Source organism: Atta cephalotes, assembly GCF_000143395.1.
Source record: "Atta cephalotes unplaced genomic scaffold scaffold00084, whole genome shotgun sequence".
In the NCBI taxonomy this organism is placed as follows: Eukaryota; Metazoa; Arthropoda; class Insecta; order Hymenoptera; family Formicidae; genus Atta; species Atta cephalotes.
In genome coordinates this window covers 62996-81832 of record NW_012130148.1, presented here as the reverse complement: position 1 = coordinate 81832, position 18837 = coordinate 62996, and the positions used below count along the sequence as shown (strand labels likewise).

The 18837-nt window shown below is 34.3% G+C and overlaps 1 protein-coding gene across 1 annotated transcript in view; it reads left to right on the top strand.

Annotated features, from left to right (window-relative positions):
- LOC105624640 (telomerase-binding protein EST1A) overlaps positions 1 to 6627 on the top strand; it is a 111645-nt gene extending 105018 nt beyond the window's left edge. The window contains 3 exon segments of the mRNA XM_012205997.1: positions 4492 to 4712; positions 5605 to 5686; positions 6491 to 6627. Of these exon segments, the coding sequence (XP_012061387.1) occupies positions 4492 to 4712; positions 5605 to 5686; positions 6491 to 6627 (440 nt within the window).
- The last annotated feature ends 12210 nt before the right edge of the window (positions 6628 to 18837 follow it).

Here is an 18837-nt window from a genome sequence, read left to right as displayed (position 1 = left end):
ATAATATATAATATATATATATATATATATATATATATATATATATATATATATATATAATTTGTATAAATTTTGATTTTTTTCAAACTAGCTTTTTAGAAACTAAGTTTACATTTCTAGAATTATCATATTTTAGAATTTCAATGCACAATACTATGTATACAATGTGCTATGCTATGTATATAATTTATATAAATTCTGATTTTTTTATAAACTAGACTTTATAAACTAAACAATATTAAGAATGTTAAGATGTTGAACTAAGAAATGATAATTGCATACCGATATGGTTGTCGAACTTTCAACGTAATTAATCTGGAATATTAATAATCCCCTCAAATTTCCCAAATTTAAAAAACTGTAATAAATTTAATGCGACAAATATTGCCGGAAGTTGAATCTTGAACCCAGTTTTGAACCCAGATCTTTTGCATTCCGTGCGAGTTATCATTTCTGAAATTAATTCATTTATACGAATATATATATAATAGTTCAACATTTTAACATTCAGATCATAGTGGCGCTTCGTATTTAAAATAATGTATTTAACATAAACGGTCTTGTTCCAATCTTATTGAATATTAAGAATTTATTTTACAAACTAAATTTATATTTTCAAGGTAGAATTATCTCATTTTAAAATTAATAGAACTTTTTAATACGCGTAGTGTGCACTAATTATGTATACAATAAGTATATAAACTTTTTAACAAGCTTTAGGAACTTACATTCCCAGGACAGATTTGTTTCATTTTAGAATTAACGGAATTGGAATGTGCACACAAATTAATTATCGGATTATTTGATGTTGAAAAAGAAACCATTATAATTGATGATAGCTTTCAATAAAATTTTTGTTGAGAAGAAGACGGAGTCTGTGTTCATAAAAAATGTTATGACGCGGAACTTTGCGTGATACGCAAGTAGTTCGTAATTAATTTAAATTTTATGATTCTCAAATGATATATTAAATTGCGTCTTTAGGATCTGTTAATTATTATTCGCATATTAATTATTATTTAATGAAACATTTGATGCGATAGGGAGAGGAAATAGCGGTAAATATATTATTATATCATAAAGAATAAGAAATAGATACAGAAGAGATATATATAAATGTGTAATTTTTAATTAATTAGAGGAAATATCCCGTTAAGTTCAACATTGTGATTAGCAATTATATTTCTTAAATTATAATTATACACAATTAAACTTTAAAAATAATTATTCCTTTTATAAAAAACTAAAATAAAATAATATCTAAAATAAAGGTTCTTAAATTATTTCTTTTATAAATATCTTTTTCTTTTACAAGAATTAGATTTAATTGGAGGTATTAAGTAAAAAGCTATCACAGTAATAGAATTGTTAAATCATATGTCACACGCCAATTGATGTGTTTTTTACAATACGATAATGCATACAAAACGCTCGTTTCTGTCAAACAGTCGATGATGATGACAACAATGATGACGCATGGCACAACGGAACGACTGGTTCTTTTTTAATAGTCGCAGTTTATAGACACTCGCTACTTAGCGAAACGCAATCAGCGATAAATTTACAATCTTTCACGGTAAGGCTGACATTTTCACGGTGCTTTATAATAGTAATGCGTCTAGAGTTATTGCTACGACGACAAGACGGACATTTGGAGCATTTATTGCCTCGAGCGCGTACATCTTAACTATTCAAGCCTTTATTTAATCTCAGTTGTGATGTATTCATTTTGTGAACATTTATCTTAGAACGCGTATTCGATTTTCACGTGTAGATAAATATTTTCTCTAGCAGAGTTGTAATAATTTAATTTATTGAATTAAATAAAATATGTAGGAACAAATAACGTGAAGAACGATTTTGAAAAATATCAGAATGATAGTTTCTTGGGGTGATCGTGAAAGTTGTATGTGACATACTTGTTTTAGCGTTCAATTGAAGACAAGGCTGGTGTCAAGGTTCAAGGCCGCTGAAAATTGAAAGGCTCATCAATCATCATCCCTATTATCAATTAATGCTGATCTAATCGTTGATTCAGCAAAATCGATTCACGGTGTCAATCCAGACATGGCATTTTGCGGAAACTTATGTTCACTGTCCGTCTTATTTCGTATTGTTCATACTCTAGTGGAAGAGCTCTTCGAATGCCAAAACGTAGGTTTATTAGGTAAGATCGTGGCCATTGCGATAGAACAAGGATAAACGTTTTGCTTTGAAGATTTTGACAAGCATTATCATAATCATCGATTAGTGTCGTAAAGTCATGCTCATTATATTTGTTAGGTTTTTTTTATTGCGTTATTTCATATATAAAAATATTCATCTAAAAGTAAACAATTATGAGAAAGTGGAGCAAAACACTAATAGAAGGACTAATAGAACGAATTTTTAAAACATGATAGAACTCAAAAAGAAGGCTGTGGAAGTTGATACGATAAGAAGTGCACAAAAATAGACGGTATAATATATTCTTAGCATGTAAATTTAATAAATAATCTAACTACATATAATAAAACCAATATTTCATCTCGATATTCGAGTCATCTTCAGGGACGCAAACAGTAAATAGCAAAAATAAAATTAAATCTATTAAAAATTAATATGCGAATATTTAAGAAATAGATTATTCACATAAAGTATTTTAATAACGTTATGAAAATGGATTGCAAAGTTTAGAAAGTAGAAGATTGGATTTTAAAATTGTATCCGCTGATATGGAGCATTTTAATTTATTTTAGTTGGACACGCGTATAATTTAAAGATTGATTATTATACATGTCGATATTTTAGCAACAGAATATTTATCGCACAGTGATAAATGACGTCTGCAGGCCTAGGTAATAAATAATGCAGTTTTCCCTATTCTCTCGCTCCGCAGTTATTCTTTCTATTTCCGTCCACCCTGTCTCGCAAACTTCACTACCGACCGCCCTTGCCAGTTCGTCGAGGGTCGGGTCTGGAAGGAGGATAAGGCTGGCAGGCGGTTAATTTATCGAGTCGGGGAAAGTTTGGTGAACCTCCTATTTGCATTTTCCGTAGATTGCTTCTCTGTGTGCTCTCGCGCGGCAATCTGTGGCGAATAAAGTTGATAAAGCTCTCTCACAGCATTCATGATAATCTACTTCTTCTTTTCCTCTGAAAAAAATGCGTCTGTCTGTAGACAGGGAAAATAAAAAATTGAAAATGACAAATAAGCTGCGAAACGAAATTGTTTTGAATTTATCATATCATCTTTTGATAGAAATTAAAAAAAAATTTTTCTATTTTATTTTAAAGATTCTGTAAATTCTGTTAAAAAAGTCAGTTAATCAAATTAATTTCTAAAGACAATAAATCAATTAAATATAAGAATTGTCAATTAAGAAAAAATCTTTTTGGTTTACGAATATATTAAAAATTGTAACAAAGTTTATAATCAGATCGAACCTTTACCGTTTAGTAAAAAATTGTTTTTTTAATCTTGTTACTTGTTTGCTTTGTACGTTTCTCCTTTTCCTTTTTGTCATCCGTGCGGGTCGTGGGGTCGAAAAACGAAAGTGCGCCTTCATGCAAAATCGGCCGACGTGCTGCCCTTTGACCTCGTCGGCCAGTCGGCCGACCACGAGCCCGTCTGGCTCTTGGATGGCGAGCAACGGTGAGCGTTCACAGTTAGGTTCTCACGGCTCATACATGAATGCATGTATGTGGCTTGAAACGCTCGCGATGGAGCTCGATGGCAGCGGCGTACCGCGGGTTGCCTCCTGGCTACATTTTATACGTGGGCGATGTCAGTACAGTCGCCGATCGTTGGGGAGAGTGGCTTTTGAACGCAGCTGTGATGGTCTTTTGCTTTAACAGCATGTCACCATCCTGTTTTCCTCAATCCCATGAAGACGAGATCGATCTCGTCGAATGAACATGTCGCGTAGGCAACGTGATAGTAGTAGTCACAAGACTTTTCTTTTGAATCTTTGGATTTTATAAATAGATTTTAATTTAAGTTATTGTATCTTATTTGAAAAAGTTTGAAATATAAAAGAGAGTAGCGAGTAGAGGTTGACACTAAAAATAGAAAAGTCTATGAAAAAATCTTCGAATCCTTTTGAATATCATCGAGCATTGATAAATCATACGAATGAAATTGAGAGACTCTTTTCTATGCTTATTATTTCTACACCTTCCTAAAATTTCCTAAAATTTTGCTATTTTTAATATAAACTGTTATCTTTTCACGTGCAATATTAAAGCCTTATAGAGCAGTATATTATCATGAATTATAATGATTCTTATAATGTCTTATAATAAGTAAATTAATTTTTTGTGTGTGTGTGTACATAATTCCTTTTCTTCTCTTTTATAAGGATTAAATTAAGATACACACTTTTTTTACATTTATATAATCAATTCGAAGAGATTAATCTTGATTCCTTTGTGTATTCTCGTGCACGCGACGTAAATTTCGACACGTCCCTTTCACGCGTGCTTAACGAGTGGAAATGTTTTTTGTTACAGTACTAAATGAACTCGAAGGTCTAGCTCGAGGCGCCGATGCGAGAGATTGTCCTCCAGCGTCGAGAGCGACTCTGAATCCTGAGCATGTGGTGCGAGTCGCCGAGAGCGCCAAGGCGGCATTGGCCTTCGCGAGAAGTCGAAATCCTGCGATTCGATGTTTAACCACTAGAGGCACCGTTCTTACATCCAGCACTTTTACGGTGGAAGAAGATGTCGACAAGGTAAGTAAGAAACTGGACAGACCTCGATCATTCGATACGCTTACATTCGCCTCTTAAATAACTGTATTCAGCATGCTGAGGTATTTAGAAGCCAAAGTTGCATCGATCGCGAGATGAAGGACTTCTGATGAACAATTCTTTGTTCTTTTCTTTTATTTAAAAATCTTAGAATAAGATTTTTGAAGTTATTGCGAGTCGGAAATGAAATCGATGTGTTGTACAATTTCCTTCTTCCTCGTCTTACTTTTTTCCTTTAATCTAAGAAGAATTAATTATTTATGTTCTATTATCTTTGAATTTAATACTTTTTTTCGTTTTTAATTTCAACTGTCACATCAATATGTTTTACATTTTATAAGAAGAAAATGCAATTCCGAATATTATATGGCGATTAGAAAACCTGTTCTGATAACCGATTTACGATACCGAATATGTAAATTATTAAGGAATCATTATTTTCATTGCGATTTCATATCTAAATACCTGCAGCGTGCAACGACAAGTGACATGATAAAACGAATCGATTGTGACATTCAGTTGATAAGATTCTAACAATTACACGCAGAAAGTAGCCACGGTATAGTACAAATCAGTCGTTCCCAAGACCAATGGTAGCAAAGAAAAGTAGGCACGGTGTTCATTGAAGCGCGAATGTTATGATAACGAGCCGAGAACACCCACGTAGTGTACGTGCGAAATATTTTCTGTACTATTTGCGATTTGTTGCCTTATTATTTCGCTAGCATTTTTCGTGATTGAATAATAGACTTTGTTTTTTAATGCCAATTTCTGTGATCGGTTCTCCGTTAAGCTATTTGCTACTATATTTAAATGTGATTATTTACTGAGTTATATCCAGCATATTCAGAATTTTTAACATCTTCTGTTCTAGGATGGATTGACACGAAATGACGATAGAATATTGACTACGTGCCTCAGTCTTTGCAGAAGCAACAAAGATCAAGCAAACGCAGGTAGATATGAAGTTTATATCGCATTAAAGTGTAGTAGTAAAAATTAAAGTGATAGTAGAAGATAACACTCAGCAAAAGAGAGTAGCTCACTGAGAGTTTATTGTAGTGAGCCTCTTCCCTATACTGTACTATTTTGTGACTTTACTTTTGTAGAAAATAATAGATGTAGTCTTGTGGAATCCCTTCCACTAATTTATAATTTATAAATTTGTTTGCGTTACTTGCAAACCGATTCAAAAAACTTATTTTTAAATTGGTAAAGAATTTTTCATCTTGAAACTTTGAAAATATTTGGAAAATCCGAGAATTCTCAGAAAATTTTTTACAAAATTTTAGTGAACACTGTTTTCCCATTCAAAATAATCAGAACGAGAAGGAACGAGAAAGAAATCTTCTAAGCTTTAAAATATTTTAAAAAGCCATTTATTAACACAAAAATTGCTGTTTATGTGATGATAGAATTGATAAAAATTTCTTCTGAAGAAAGATCCTTAATACACCCATGTTTCATGATTAAATGTGTCATATATTCGATGCTATTTTAAACTTTTTATAGAAGAAAATACTTTTTTTCTATACTGGATTCTAAATTAGTCAGGAAAGAATAGTCTTTCCTAGATTTATTAAAGAATATATTCAGATGAAAATTTTTTTTCTTATAACATTACTGAGGATTATTTAAAGGCAATATTTTGCTAATTTTTATCAAAGACTTTCGAGACAAGAATAAATGAATTAGTAGCGGGAGATTCTACGTAAGAGAACTTAATAAAAAAAATTGGGATACGACCTTTGCCTTAACAGAAGAGGGACAGCCGAGACGTTTGAGACGGGAGGTAGTTCTGCTCACAGAGGACCGGAACCTCAGGGTGAAGGCTCTGGCCAGGGACGTGCCCGTGAGGGAAGTTCCCGATTTCATGCAATGGGCTGGACTCGGCTGAGATGACATGACGTGATCGCGACGAAACTCCGAGTCTCACTTGACGAGAAATCTCCTGTGTTCCTGCCGCACGAGCCCGACCAAACGTCAAACAAGACCAAATGCAACGAGAGAAGAAGTAGAAAAAGAAAAAAAAACCGCTTCGTCATTGCTGACGAATCTTCATTATGGATCTCTTTCATGGTTGATTGACCGTCGATTATGCGCGCACGACATTGTTATTGCGTAAGTCTATCGCAGGTTGGATATTCAGATTGTCTCCCGACGGTGCTTTTTTTTCCTAAATTTTTAAAAAATCCAATTACGGAGAAACCGCGAAGTGCGATGAACAGAAGCAAGTTTTAGCTGAAGAAAAAGCTAAGCGCGCGCGATCGCGTAAAATTGCGAATGAAGTACGGTACGAATGACGGAGAAAGAAACAGGCTCGGAGCCTGTCGCTTGCCGTTTCGCTTGTCGGAAACGCGAGCTATTCGAAGGCTCCTCGAGAATGAGCGTGACACTACCTACCTTGTACCCCTAACTGTTCCGTGTATCTCTCGAACGTGCAGAGATAAAAATCCCGAAGAGAGTCTTTTCACACGGGGGACCGTATAACGGGGCGGTCCGAAAGACACGTTGAATCCAGAACGTTTCACAGCCATGGCATACACCGAAGTAAAATCGAGAGACAACCGACAGGGACATGATTGTTTCGAAGAAAAAGCGAAGAAAACGGTAAAAATAGAGCTTTACTATCTTGAAGTGCTGTCACTGTTTGTAGATTGTTTTTATCGATAACCGCCTATTGCGGCTGTATAACCATTTTGTATAATTTTGTTTGCCAATATTTACTTTGTTCTCGTGTGAGACATTATTAAAACTTTTATATCATATGTACGGTGTGTAGTTTGAGATGTGACGACGTTCGCGTCATCGTTCCGCGCGAATCTGCCGTGACATTTTCCACAGGAGCCGATTCTCTCTTCGTTTTCTTAACGCTAAAGTCATTAACATCATTACCTTTAAGCTGCCATAAAGTGAATTATTAACGATTCGTTTCCAACGAATGCGTCATCTGAGATATTGACAAGATTGAAATGACAATCGATGTGTAACGTGATTGTTGATCGTATGCTCGATCGTCGTCGAATAACAATTACTCTCAGGAAATGTTAGAAATGATCAAAATCATTTTTGAAAATCAATGTCGATCTGCATATAAATGCACGTGTGCAAATTATATTCAATTTTTATTATACATATCAATATTTTCAAACAAAATTGATTATTGATATTATAATTTTAAACGAAATTGCTAATGTTCGTCGTGGAGAATATATTTTGTACATTAATTCTTGATTTTTAAAAATCCTCTTTATGATCATCTTGAAGTAAACGTACATCATGTCCGAGATGTCCTTTTCATTGCTTGCGTACTCGCTTATATAGCATATATATTGACATCTATATGGTTCATTGGCTTAAGACTAGGAACTAACTTAAGGAGAGAAAGCGAATTTTATTCCATGAGATGCACGATTGCATAACCGTATGGTGTTCTTTATAATATCAAAGACTAGCTTTTACCAATAAGCGGAGGAAGGTATTCTACAGATGTTAGCTACGATCGCTATTATAAACATTCCGTGTCGGAATTATATGTATCGACGAGATTTTTGATTGACGTCGATTTAGCGATGATTATGTTCGGCTACGTCATTGCGAAGTGCAATTAAGATGATTATTGTGAGTGCGAAGTAAGATTCGCAAAATAATTCGCATGGCATGGAGTCAAATAGAGATATTGAGATCGCTTCATTCTTACAAATTCTCGAAAGCGCGAACGCGACTTCCGCGCAAATGTCGATGTTTTCTTCGCCGATGTTTTTAATATTACTCGATTTTACCAGATATGTATACGAATTTATCTTTCGGGAGAAAGTTTATCTTTCGGAAGCGCACAGAGTAGTCGAGGCAAACGCGCGACTAGCAAGGAACTGCGGGACCGATGATCGAGTAGCGAACACGATGTCCTATTTTTCGACAGAGATAAGATAGTTACTTAATGCTCCTTAGTATATTAAAGAGTATGCGTGTGTGAGAATGTGTGAGAGAGAGAAAAAAGAGAGAAAGAGGGGGGGGGGGGAGAATAAAGAGAGAAAGAGGAGGAGAAAATAGCAATTAGATTAACGGAGAAGGACAGTCAGTGGAAAGGGAAAAAAGAACGCTCGACATACTAAAGACCGTATCTACGATAAATCTCGATGCTGTCCGAAGTCTCGTTGGAATTCCTGCGAATTAAATCGAATCGGTAAGTAGAAGAAGTGCCCACCCACTATACCACCCGGGCAGAATCCTTTCGTCACACCGTGATGTTCCGCTTGACAAACCACGCCGTTCTGATCAGAAGAAAGTCCTGTCGACTAAGGGTGTCTGTTCAGCGGTATTTTAAGGGCATGTAAGAAGCATATTAAAATATTTCTATTGTGAGAAATTTTCTTTCTATTGAAAAAAAAAAATTTATGTACAAGGATTCTATTTATGGATTTAATATCATATACTTGAGGAAAATCGCACGAATTCCCGAGATCCCGCCTTTTTCTTGCTTTCTATAAAACGCGTTGAGATCTTATTTAAGTATATACGTACTTCTTAATGTCGTCAGAAGATAATGAAATAGCATTCATCAACGATGTTTCACCAGATCCAGGATCGGCACGTTGAAAGAATAAAGAAAGAGAAAATGGAGAGAAAGACGCGAGTTTCGCACCCGTAAAGTTATTCATATCTCTCGTCTTTCGGCGTGTCCGTTTGCTTTGATATCTTTTTCTTTTTCCCTGTCACCTTCCCCCTCCCCCCTCGTTGCTGTTTTTAGCTCAATTTTTTATTCGAACCTCCACAGCAAGAGAAAATGCGTATTGATGGAGTTTGGCGAAGCCCACTCGAAGCACCGACGATGTACACTGTCATTGTGTTTCATTAATTTTTAAGTATAGCCTTTCGTAGCCTTTTTAATGCGCGTGTTCGGTCACCATAAGTGACCGATAATTAATCTGACATTTGGGATAAGAGACGTTTGCGTTGAGAAAAGAGTGCGATGGGCGAGCGAAATCGATTGCGCGAATGCACCTTGTAGTCACAAATACATAATAGGAATGCTCGAGAAACACTCATTTTCTTAAACCGACAGCTATTTTTTAGAGATATTTTTTATGATTAAAATCAAATGTAAATCACAGTTGAGTTAGTTAGTCTATCACTATTTTAAAGTGCTTTAAGTTTTATCAAGTTTATTAAACAAAAACTTCGCTTTCGTGAAAAATTCAGTCTGTTACATACATTCAAAGACTGAATGAATATTAGCTATTATATTAAAAATTATATTATATTATATTAAAAAAATAGCATTATAATTATCATTGTCGAAAATGAGAGAGAATATAAGATATTGAAATTCGAATTATTATTTCGAAAATGCAATTCGTGCTCTGATCGATTGTCGGTTTTTGAGGAAAGTGTTTAGCGATAATTCACAAAACACCCTCTTAGCTTAGTACAGGATAATAATCAGGGTTTATCATAGTTTGCAATTGTACTCTGGGCATATCACAGTATATTTACAATATCGCAATAATTTTCTTCTGCAATAGTTAGTATAGTAGTGCAATAGACACTCTACCCACGAATAAGCCACCTCAATAAAACTATCCGTCCCCGAGCATCATAATCTATTTTCATTGTTTTGATATAGCATATCTTCACTCACTCCGGTCTTTCAACTTTGAAATTGCATATGTCGATCTTGCGAGTAGTCGCCAGCTAACTCGTCTGATCGGCTAACGCGCGATCGAGTTCACGTTAGCCCGTGCTTGAGAGAAAGAGAGAGGTTGTGAAACGTCTGAGAAATATAGGTAGACGTTTGATATAAGATAGACGTCGTCATTTTTAGTACTGATTTATCTCGGACGTTGACTAGCGATATCCCGCGATTATACGTTCTCTCAACGCCCTCCGCTTCCGAGATAACTCTTACACCGTAAGTGTACCTATATTCATATTGTATATAGTATATATATATATATATATATATATATATATATATATAATTATATATAATTAAACACATTTATATATAATTATACATATATAAATACACCCGTCACTGATTTTATGCTAGATTTTTGCAATATCTCTAATCTATGTACATGTATTATTATGTGACGAAGCAAAAGAACACGCGATTCATTTGTATTTCGTCTGAGGAGAAGTTTGCTGATAATGCGATATGATGATGACGACGATGATAATGATGATGACAAAACTATGAGGATGACGCTACGAAAGCAGAAGTTTTAGGCTAATCGTTTATTACATATTATGAGAAATGTCGCTACTAATAGTGTTACCACTTTGAATATTCAATAAAAAGTTGAGACTAGTGTTATTACATTATGTACCTTATTAATTATTATAATTATATAGTATTATAACGATTATAATTATATAATATTTAATAGTATATAATATTCTCTATTTATTAAATCTCAAAATCTATCCATATTAAATCTTGCTTTACAGATCCTGTTTGCATTTTTAGTAAATTAATTGTTAATTACTAGGTTTAATTATTTATTACCAGATGTGTGTTACTTAACAGTATTCTTCCTTACTTCTTCCTTAGAATTCCTTACAACTTTGTTCTTTTTCAGATTTAAGTTTAACAGTTACAAGTTTTTGATCTTTAATTGTAAACAGAGACAGAGCTCATTATTACGTCTAATTAATATATTACTAATAAACAATTTATTCTACTCGGCAGGATATAATTTTTGTCAGGCTGTGACGACTACGAAAACGAGGTCCAGCACGTCAGACTTTTCTAGATTAAACGTGTCTTGCGTACTCTTTACCTAGTTCGCGAGATTTAGGCTTGCGAGGTATATGGAAAGGATTCTCATCATATGATAGAGTCGTTGACACGCTCGACCTCGTTATATCTTCATCGTCGAAGGTCCGCGTGCAGTACGGTATTTCTCTTAGGTGCACGACTAAGGTCGCCCGAGTCATCTCGAGTACTACTCTTTTTCTAAACGAGGTGTGTTCAGGCAGGTACGTTTTTCACGAAAGCCATGAGCGACAACGGGCACCGTTATGGCACCTCTATGGCAGTATGTACTCGTTTCTTGCCACGACAAATTCCAATATCCATTATCGACATCACGATTTCGTTCGAAGCGTGAGTCGTGTCTTACGTTGCTAATTATCTGGTTTTTGTGGATCATATTTTCCTCTTAGTTATTGCGAACTAATAGATGTTTTTTAAAACTTATTGCAATTACATTTATTTCCTTTGCATTTTTAAAGCAAATTTGCATATTAAAAGATATCTTTAAAATAATTTTTATTAAATCTTATTTTTTCTATTTACCAATCAATGATTTGGTGATAAACTTCACAGACAAAAAAATTAATAGAAAAGAATGGTTTAAAAAAATTATGTATGATCCTTAAAAAAAAATAATAAATTGGATTAATAAAAAAATTGAAATTTAAGTAGCAAATATGAAGCTTTTTAAAATTTTTTAATAAAAATATTTAAATACAACACGGAGATGTTAATAAAAATATCTATTTGTCTGATTGCTTTTAAAACATATACATCTTTATTCGAGAATTTGATAGAGTAAGTTTCGAAATGTTTTAGCGATAAGTGACAAACAGTACGTTTTCGATTAAGCATAATCAACAGAAACACCAGGAGAAGCAGCTCGTTCTCCGACGAGAGAGTCCGGTTATTTTTACCCAGTCAACCTTGAACTTGCTGCCGCCGCCGTCGCTGCTCCTGCTGCTGTTGCTGCTGCTGTTGCAGTGATCTGATCACCAATAAAGAGACTTATCTAATTCTGAGAAAGGCGATCGTCTGTCGCGACTAAGGGTATAAGTACTCACGTTGTATACTCATTGACGCCGTACCACGAAAGCGTATGTAACGTGACGTAGACTTAACAACTTATCGGGAGACACACATACTGGAGATGGTTGCGAACCATTTAGCACTTTACATTCTACTTTGTGATTATTTTCTTATCCTTTACATATATCTAAGAATTATGCATAGAAGAAACGTTAAATTTTTATTCTAGATGATTTTATTTATATTTTATCCAACGAATTACTTTCTTGTAATTCATAATTATCGCCAGATTTATTTTTAACGTTCTTCCTAACTTCGTCTTTTTTTATTTTGATGGATTTAAAATTAAAGATATTTATTTTTAGACAAAACATGTTTATTTCGAATTTCTGATAGTTTAATAAAACTATATAGAGTACAGGTCGGTAACTCTAAAAAAGGTATATTTTAAAAGATATGAAGGGATTCTTCATACAAAATTTAAAAACTTCATATGATTATATGTCCGAACGGCCAATTTTCAAAGACATTAAAATTGAAGAAAAAAATTTCCAAAAAATGACTTTTGAAAATCACTCGAGTTATTTTGATGAAATCTTGTATATTTATTAATGAAACATTTTTCATCAAAATAATTTGAGTGATTTTTAGAAAAGAAAATTTTTTCCTAACACTCTTTGTATGTTTGAAACTAAGCCGTTTCAGACATGAAATTTTTGTCCTGAATTGTGTGAAGAATCATCCCTTCAAATCTTTTAGAGTCCTTAGATCTCTCCATTCCGATTCCACCAATATAAGATTAATTTTAATCTCGATTTAACTTACTGTTTATCTTTTTCTAATTTTTAGAATTAGAAGAAAAAATAAATCGAATCGATTATGAATAAACTTATATTGGTGGAACCGAGCTTTATATAGTATCCACCCTGTATAGATAAAAGCGCGCACAAACGAATTCGAGAAAAACAGTATAAGGCGGTCAACGCAAGAGTTATGCGGTAGCAGCCGCGAGATAACATAAACTCGCTATCTGATCAGACAATGCATCTCGCGATATGCGCACTGGCGAACGGGGTGACCCGCATACCGAGTTACCTCGTCCTCCGGTTGAGCTGATGCACCAAGAATGAGCTTGCGTTGCCGTTTGGTATTGTCGATCGTCGATACCGCAGCTCAGAGATCTCTTCTGCTGAGAAGCGATATGCGAATACTATAGTCACCGCGTGCGTTCTTGCAGTCACGTATAATAGATTCTGTGATAAAGTCAGTCTTTTTACGGAAATTTTTACAAGCGATCAAATTTATTGTTTTCTCTTAATTTTGTGAAAATTTTAATAATAAAGATTAGAATAAAATGTTAAAAATATACATTTAATACGGGATGATACATTTTATTATTTTCATCTCCATTTATAAATTAAGAAACTTCGAAAAATAGAAATTTTCTATGATTAGAAATTTATCAAATGCATTCGTAAATGTTTCCAAGATTTTAATTTAAATTAACAGCAAAAGGATTAGATTTAAGTACAGTTCGCGTCCCACACGATCTCTTTCTCTTTTAGTTCTTTGTTCTCAACGAACTGCCGTGTTGCATTCAGAGGGCTATAATCGAGTATCATTATATTGATTCTTTTATTGCTATTGAGAGGAACATTCGATTACGTTGATTCTTTGAAGGTACAGAATTAAACGACTTGAAATGGTCGACAGACAATTTGGCGAGCGATCTGAACGAGCGACGGTAGCTACCGGTCGGTCGTTGCTGTGGCAGTGGCCACGACGGCATCGCGTTTATGCGAGCAGCACGTAATCGCATTCACAACAGCCTGCACTTGTCTGACGGGAGTATAAAACCGGCGGGAGAACACAGAGAGAAGAGGCCGCCGTCGCCGCCATATGGCGGCATAAAGATTCGCCCGCGCGTATGCTCGCTCGCTCGCTCGGCGCATCTGAAATCTAGCCGGCTCGCGTTTTCGTTCTCGATGTTTAGGAGCTGAAGAAGAGCCGAGCAAATCAGGGGTCTCGGTCTCGCGGCCCGACAAGCGCGAGGAAACGCATATGTTACTCTCTCCGGCGCGGTGATGCTGCGAGCTACGTTCCCCGCCGTTTCCTGGTAGCGATTAACATCATCATGCGTTCCCAACTTGTCCCCTTCCGCGAATAGAACGCACTTCTTTCGCGTGTACTTCCCGTGTAGTACTGTCGTCGCGGTCATGCGTTCTCTCTTTCTTTCCTTCGTCGCTCGGTCGCTCGAATGCAGGTCGGTCGGGCGGACCCTTTTCTTTTCGCGCTGCCTACAACAACGTTTCGGCGAACAACGATTCGAGCTGAGCCGCGCCGAGACGAGCGAGACCGGCGCAAGTTCAAGTTCACGAGGTCGTTGCACGTGTGGTAGGCAGGCATCGCGGCTCTCACTCGCCCGCGTGTGGGTGTATCTACGTACGCGAGGCTCAGATCGATCGGTGGTGTATTCTTGCGAAGTCAGCTGGCTGTGAGCCAGAATGCCGCGGCGACTGGATGACTCTCGATCGCGTCGGGTGGGCTCCGTGTAACCACTTCGATGTTACTTTTTTTAAGGAGAAATAGTCCATGAGTGGACGCACAGGATGTTTTTCGGAACAGAATTTTGTTGTCATAGAACATAGGTTGGAGTTTAATCATGATTTTGATTGGGATGATGTTCAAATTTTAGATGAAGAAAAAGATTCTTAATAGACGACTTATCTTAGAAGCAATTCACATAAAAAAGCAAAGAAATGGCATACAAAGTGATATTGATTTATTAGATCCACTTTATAATGATCTTGTTTGCGTGTAGATGCCACTTCCATATTTCCGAATTTTAACTTGTTATGAACAATTCTTTGTTTTGATCTCTCATTCGTAATTTTATGTTCAACATTTACTGATTAATTTGTATAGAACATCGTTAATCTGTTCTCAAGTAAGTCAAAAAAATATTATTTTAACTTAATTACTTTTATGATTACTGATATTGAACTAAAGTTTTTATTTTACTAAATTTTATTATAGTAACTTCCGTATCAGTTGAGTAATTAATTTTATTATAGTGACTTCCATATCAGTTGAGTATCAAAATACGACAGACGAAGATAGTAGTCTTTACAGTTTAACGATGTTTTTTCACTTCTGATAACTTTTTACCGTTGACAATTTTATTTTATTTTATTAGAATGCTTTTATTTACTATGTATGTCTATGTATGTTTAGATGTTCACACTTGAAGAGGACACGATTACATAGAAATATCTGTACCTTATTTAATTATTTTTTAATATATGATAATTAATTTCACAAAAAACATCCTGTATGTGTTCTCATAGGTTGTTTCTTCTTAATTTATTTGTTAAATATTGGAGCATTTGAATAATTTATTATTATTGTTATTTTTTTTATTGCACCGAACCAGGGATGTTTGAACATCGATATTTCAATGGACGTAATCTCAAGAATTTTTTCTTCAAAAACGACATACGCTTTGCTCTGATTTATGTTACTTTTTTAGTTCTCAATTTTTATTACATATTTTCTATAATTCACGTAAATATGTTCGTTCTTTGTCGATATTATTAATATGTTTCGTGACTTTGCTTAAAATGATTTTATAAAAATATTTTTTTGTTTTTTTTTTTAGAATGAATGGCTAAAATTAAGATTAAAATTTTTTGGACTGTTATATGCATATATATTTTTTTAAAGTTTCAAATAATTTTATTTTCTCAAATTTGTATGCTAAATCTGATTTATCGTAAATATAGTAAAATATTTTTCATAGAGATTTTAAGAAAAAAAATCCTAAAGAATTAATAATAATATTACATGACTTTTTAAAATCTGATCTCTTAAAAAAAGAGAGCTAAAGAAATTAGAAGAATACAACGTGACTTTCAAAAATTGATAACATAATTTTTTTAAATAAACACATGTATGTTAATGATTATTTTTAACCGAGAAATGACGCAACAATGATTTCTGAGGTTCCTGTTGAAAATGACGTAGCTATATACGTGATGTAATTTTAGTAAAAATGATTTCAGCACGTTCAGATTATCGTTTCCCTCCTTCGAGTCGCAAATTCTGTTTCCGAACTCTTACGTAATGTTTGCGGATGCAGGTATAAGTCATCGCGAAGCGAGTCAAGGCGATGTTCCTTGCCTTTCACGCACAGGTCACTCGTGGATGCGTTTTCTGTATTCGTCGGAGCGCTTCTGGCTCGTCTGGGTTACGAAATGCGGCAGGTACACTATACGAATGTGATAATCGCGCTCTTGCCTTTACCAATTCCTATCCCGGCGACAAAAAGCCTGCTCTCTCTCAAGGAATAATGTTACACGCTGGCTCTTAAAATATCATCTTTCTATCATAGTTCTACAAATCTTTTGTGAAATTTAGTCGGAAATTTTTTACATTAGGGAAAGAAAAAAGAAGAAAGAACTATCGATTTTATCTAAAAAGAATAATTTGTTACTCTAATAAATGTTACATTTAAATATTTTGTTTAAATATTTTATATGTTCTTATTTTTATAAAAAAATACCTACTACTTTATATGTGTACTGAAAGTAATCTGTATATACAAAAAATATTTTCTATTTCTACTGTTGTTAATATAGTAATATTTTTAATTAGTTAATATAGTATAATAATATAGTAATATTTTTATTATTAATCTTAATCGGTATTCGTAAATTCAGTAGATACGGAATTTTCTCCTCTTTGTTGTGAAAGATGTGTTATAACAAATGTTTTTTACGATCTTTAATTTTATTTAAGAAACATATAATTCTATTCCTCGGATTTTGAATTATTTAAAATGAAAAAAAAATCATTCAATTATGTTAAAGCAGAAGTACGTTAATTTAAAGTATACTCGCGAATACTAATAAGAATTAAAGAATTATAAAGAGCCTGATATTTTATATTTGCTACATTGAAAAATGTACTAAATTTTAATACATATTCCTTTGAACAGTACTAAGTAAACATTTACTTACAGTAAATAAATATTTACTTAATAAAAAAAATACTATAAATCAAATTAATAGTTTTTGTACTAAATAAATATGTTCACATTTAATAAATATTTGCTAACTGTTTAAACAAATATTTATTAAAATTTAAACTTTTTTCAGTGCAATTCCATGCATTTATTCATTACTGTTATCCAAAGTATGACAGAGTAAACATTATTTTCTGACGTTAAGTAACTTAATTTAAACGATGAGAGATCTTCCAACAATCCTCCTTTAGATGCATAAACCAGAGATTTCGTAAACGCAGCAGCAGGTTGATCAGCGTCATCGCGATAGCACGAAGCATGGATAAGGTATCTCGCAGTAATAAAAGGGCGAGCCGATGTGGCGTTAACATCATCGGACGAACAAATGCGACATAGCTCTTCGCACTCGCGAAAGCCATATTATACCACCACCTACCATCGCTCGCGAAAGCCATATTATACCACTACCTACCATCGCTCTTCTCCACGGCTTCGGCCGTGTTGCGTACGTCATGTGCCGCGTGTCAAGCTTCAAAGCTAACTACTTCGTGCGACCGGGGGTCAAAGCAAGACCACACAGTCGCGGCCGTAACTCAACCCTATTATATTTCGCAGATTGTTGCATTCTCCACATTTCCTTTCCTTTTTCTTTCTTATCTTCCCTTCATCATTCTGGCAACTCCGATACTTCCTTTTCGCGACGAGGCAATGTGCTCCTTGCATTATTGATGTTTAATAGCGTTCCGGAGGCATTAGCGCTGACAGGCATTCGATAGTAATGACGATTGTCGCGGCTGGATTGAGTATCGTAATTAGCTGATTTGCAATATTTAATGTATTCTTTAGCTCTAATTTAAAAGAAAAATAATTCAACTTTTAATATTTAATTTTCATTATGGAAAATATAACGTGTGTACATATAATTGTGGGGATTGTTCAAATATATATTAAAATTCATTGAAATTTCATTAATTTAGGCGATATGAACCAGTATTCTAACGTTATTTCTTATATCTATCCTTTGAAAATAATTTATGATCAATTTTGACATATTAGTCATAATTAGCAGCTGCACTTTGTCAAACAGCTAATTGACTGGGATGTTTTCTCAAATATATGGAATTGAAAACTTAGCTGCTCTCCTTTCTATTCGGCACGATTAATTTCTTAATTTTTTAAGTGATTTCGATCGGATCCGAAACGTCAGATTCTTTCGATCTGTATATAATGATTTGAACAATACATTTATTAATTATTTTGCACGTTTAACTGTGTTCGATGACTGCTCTCAATTG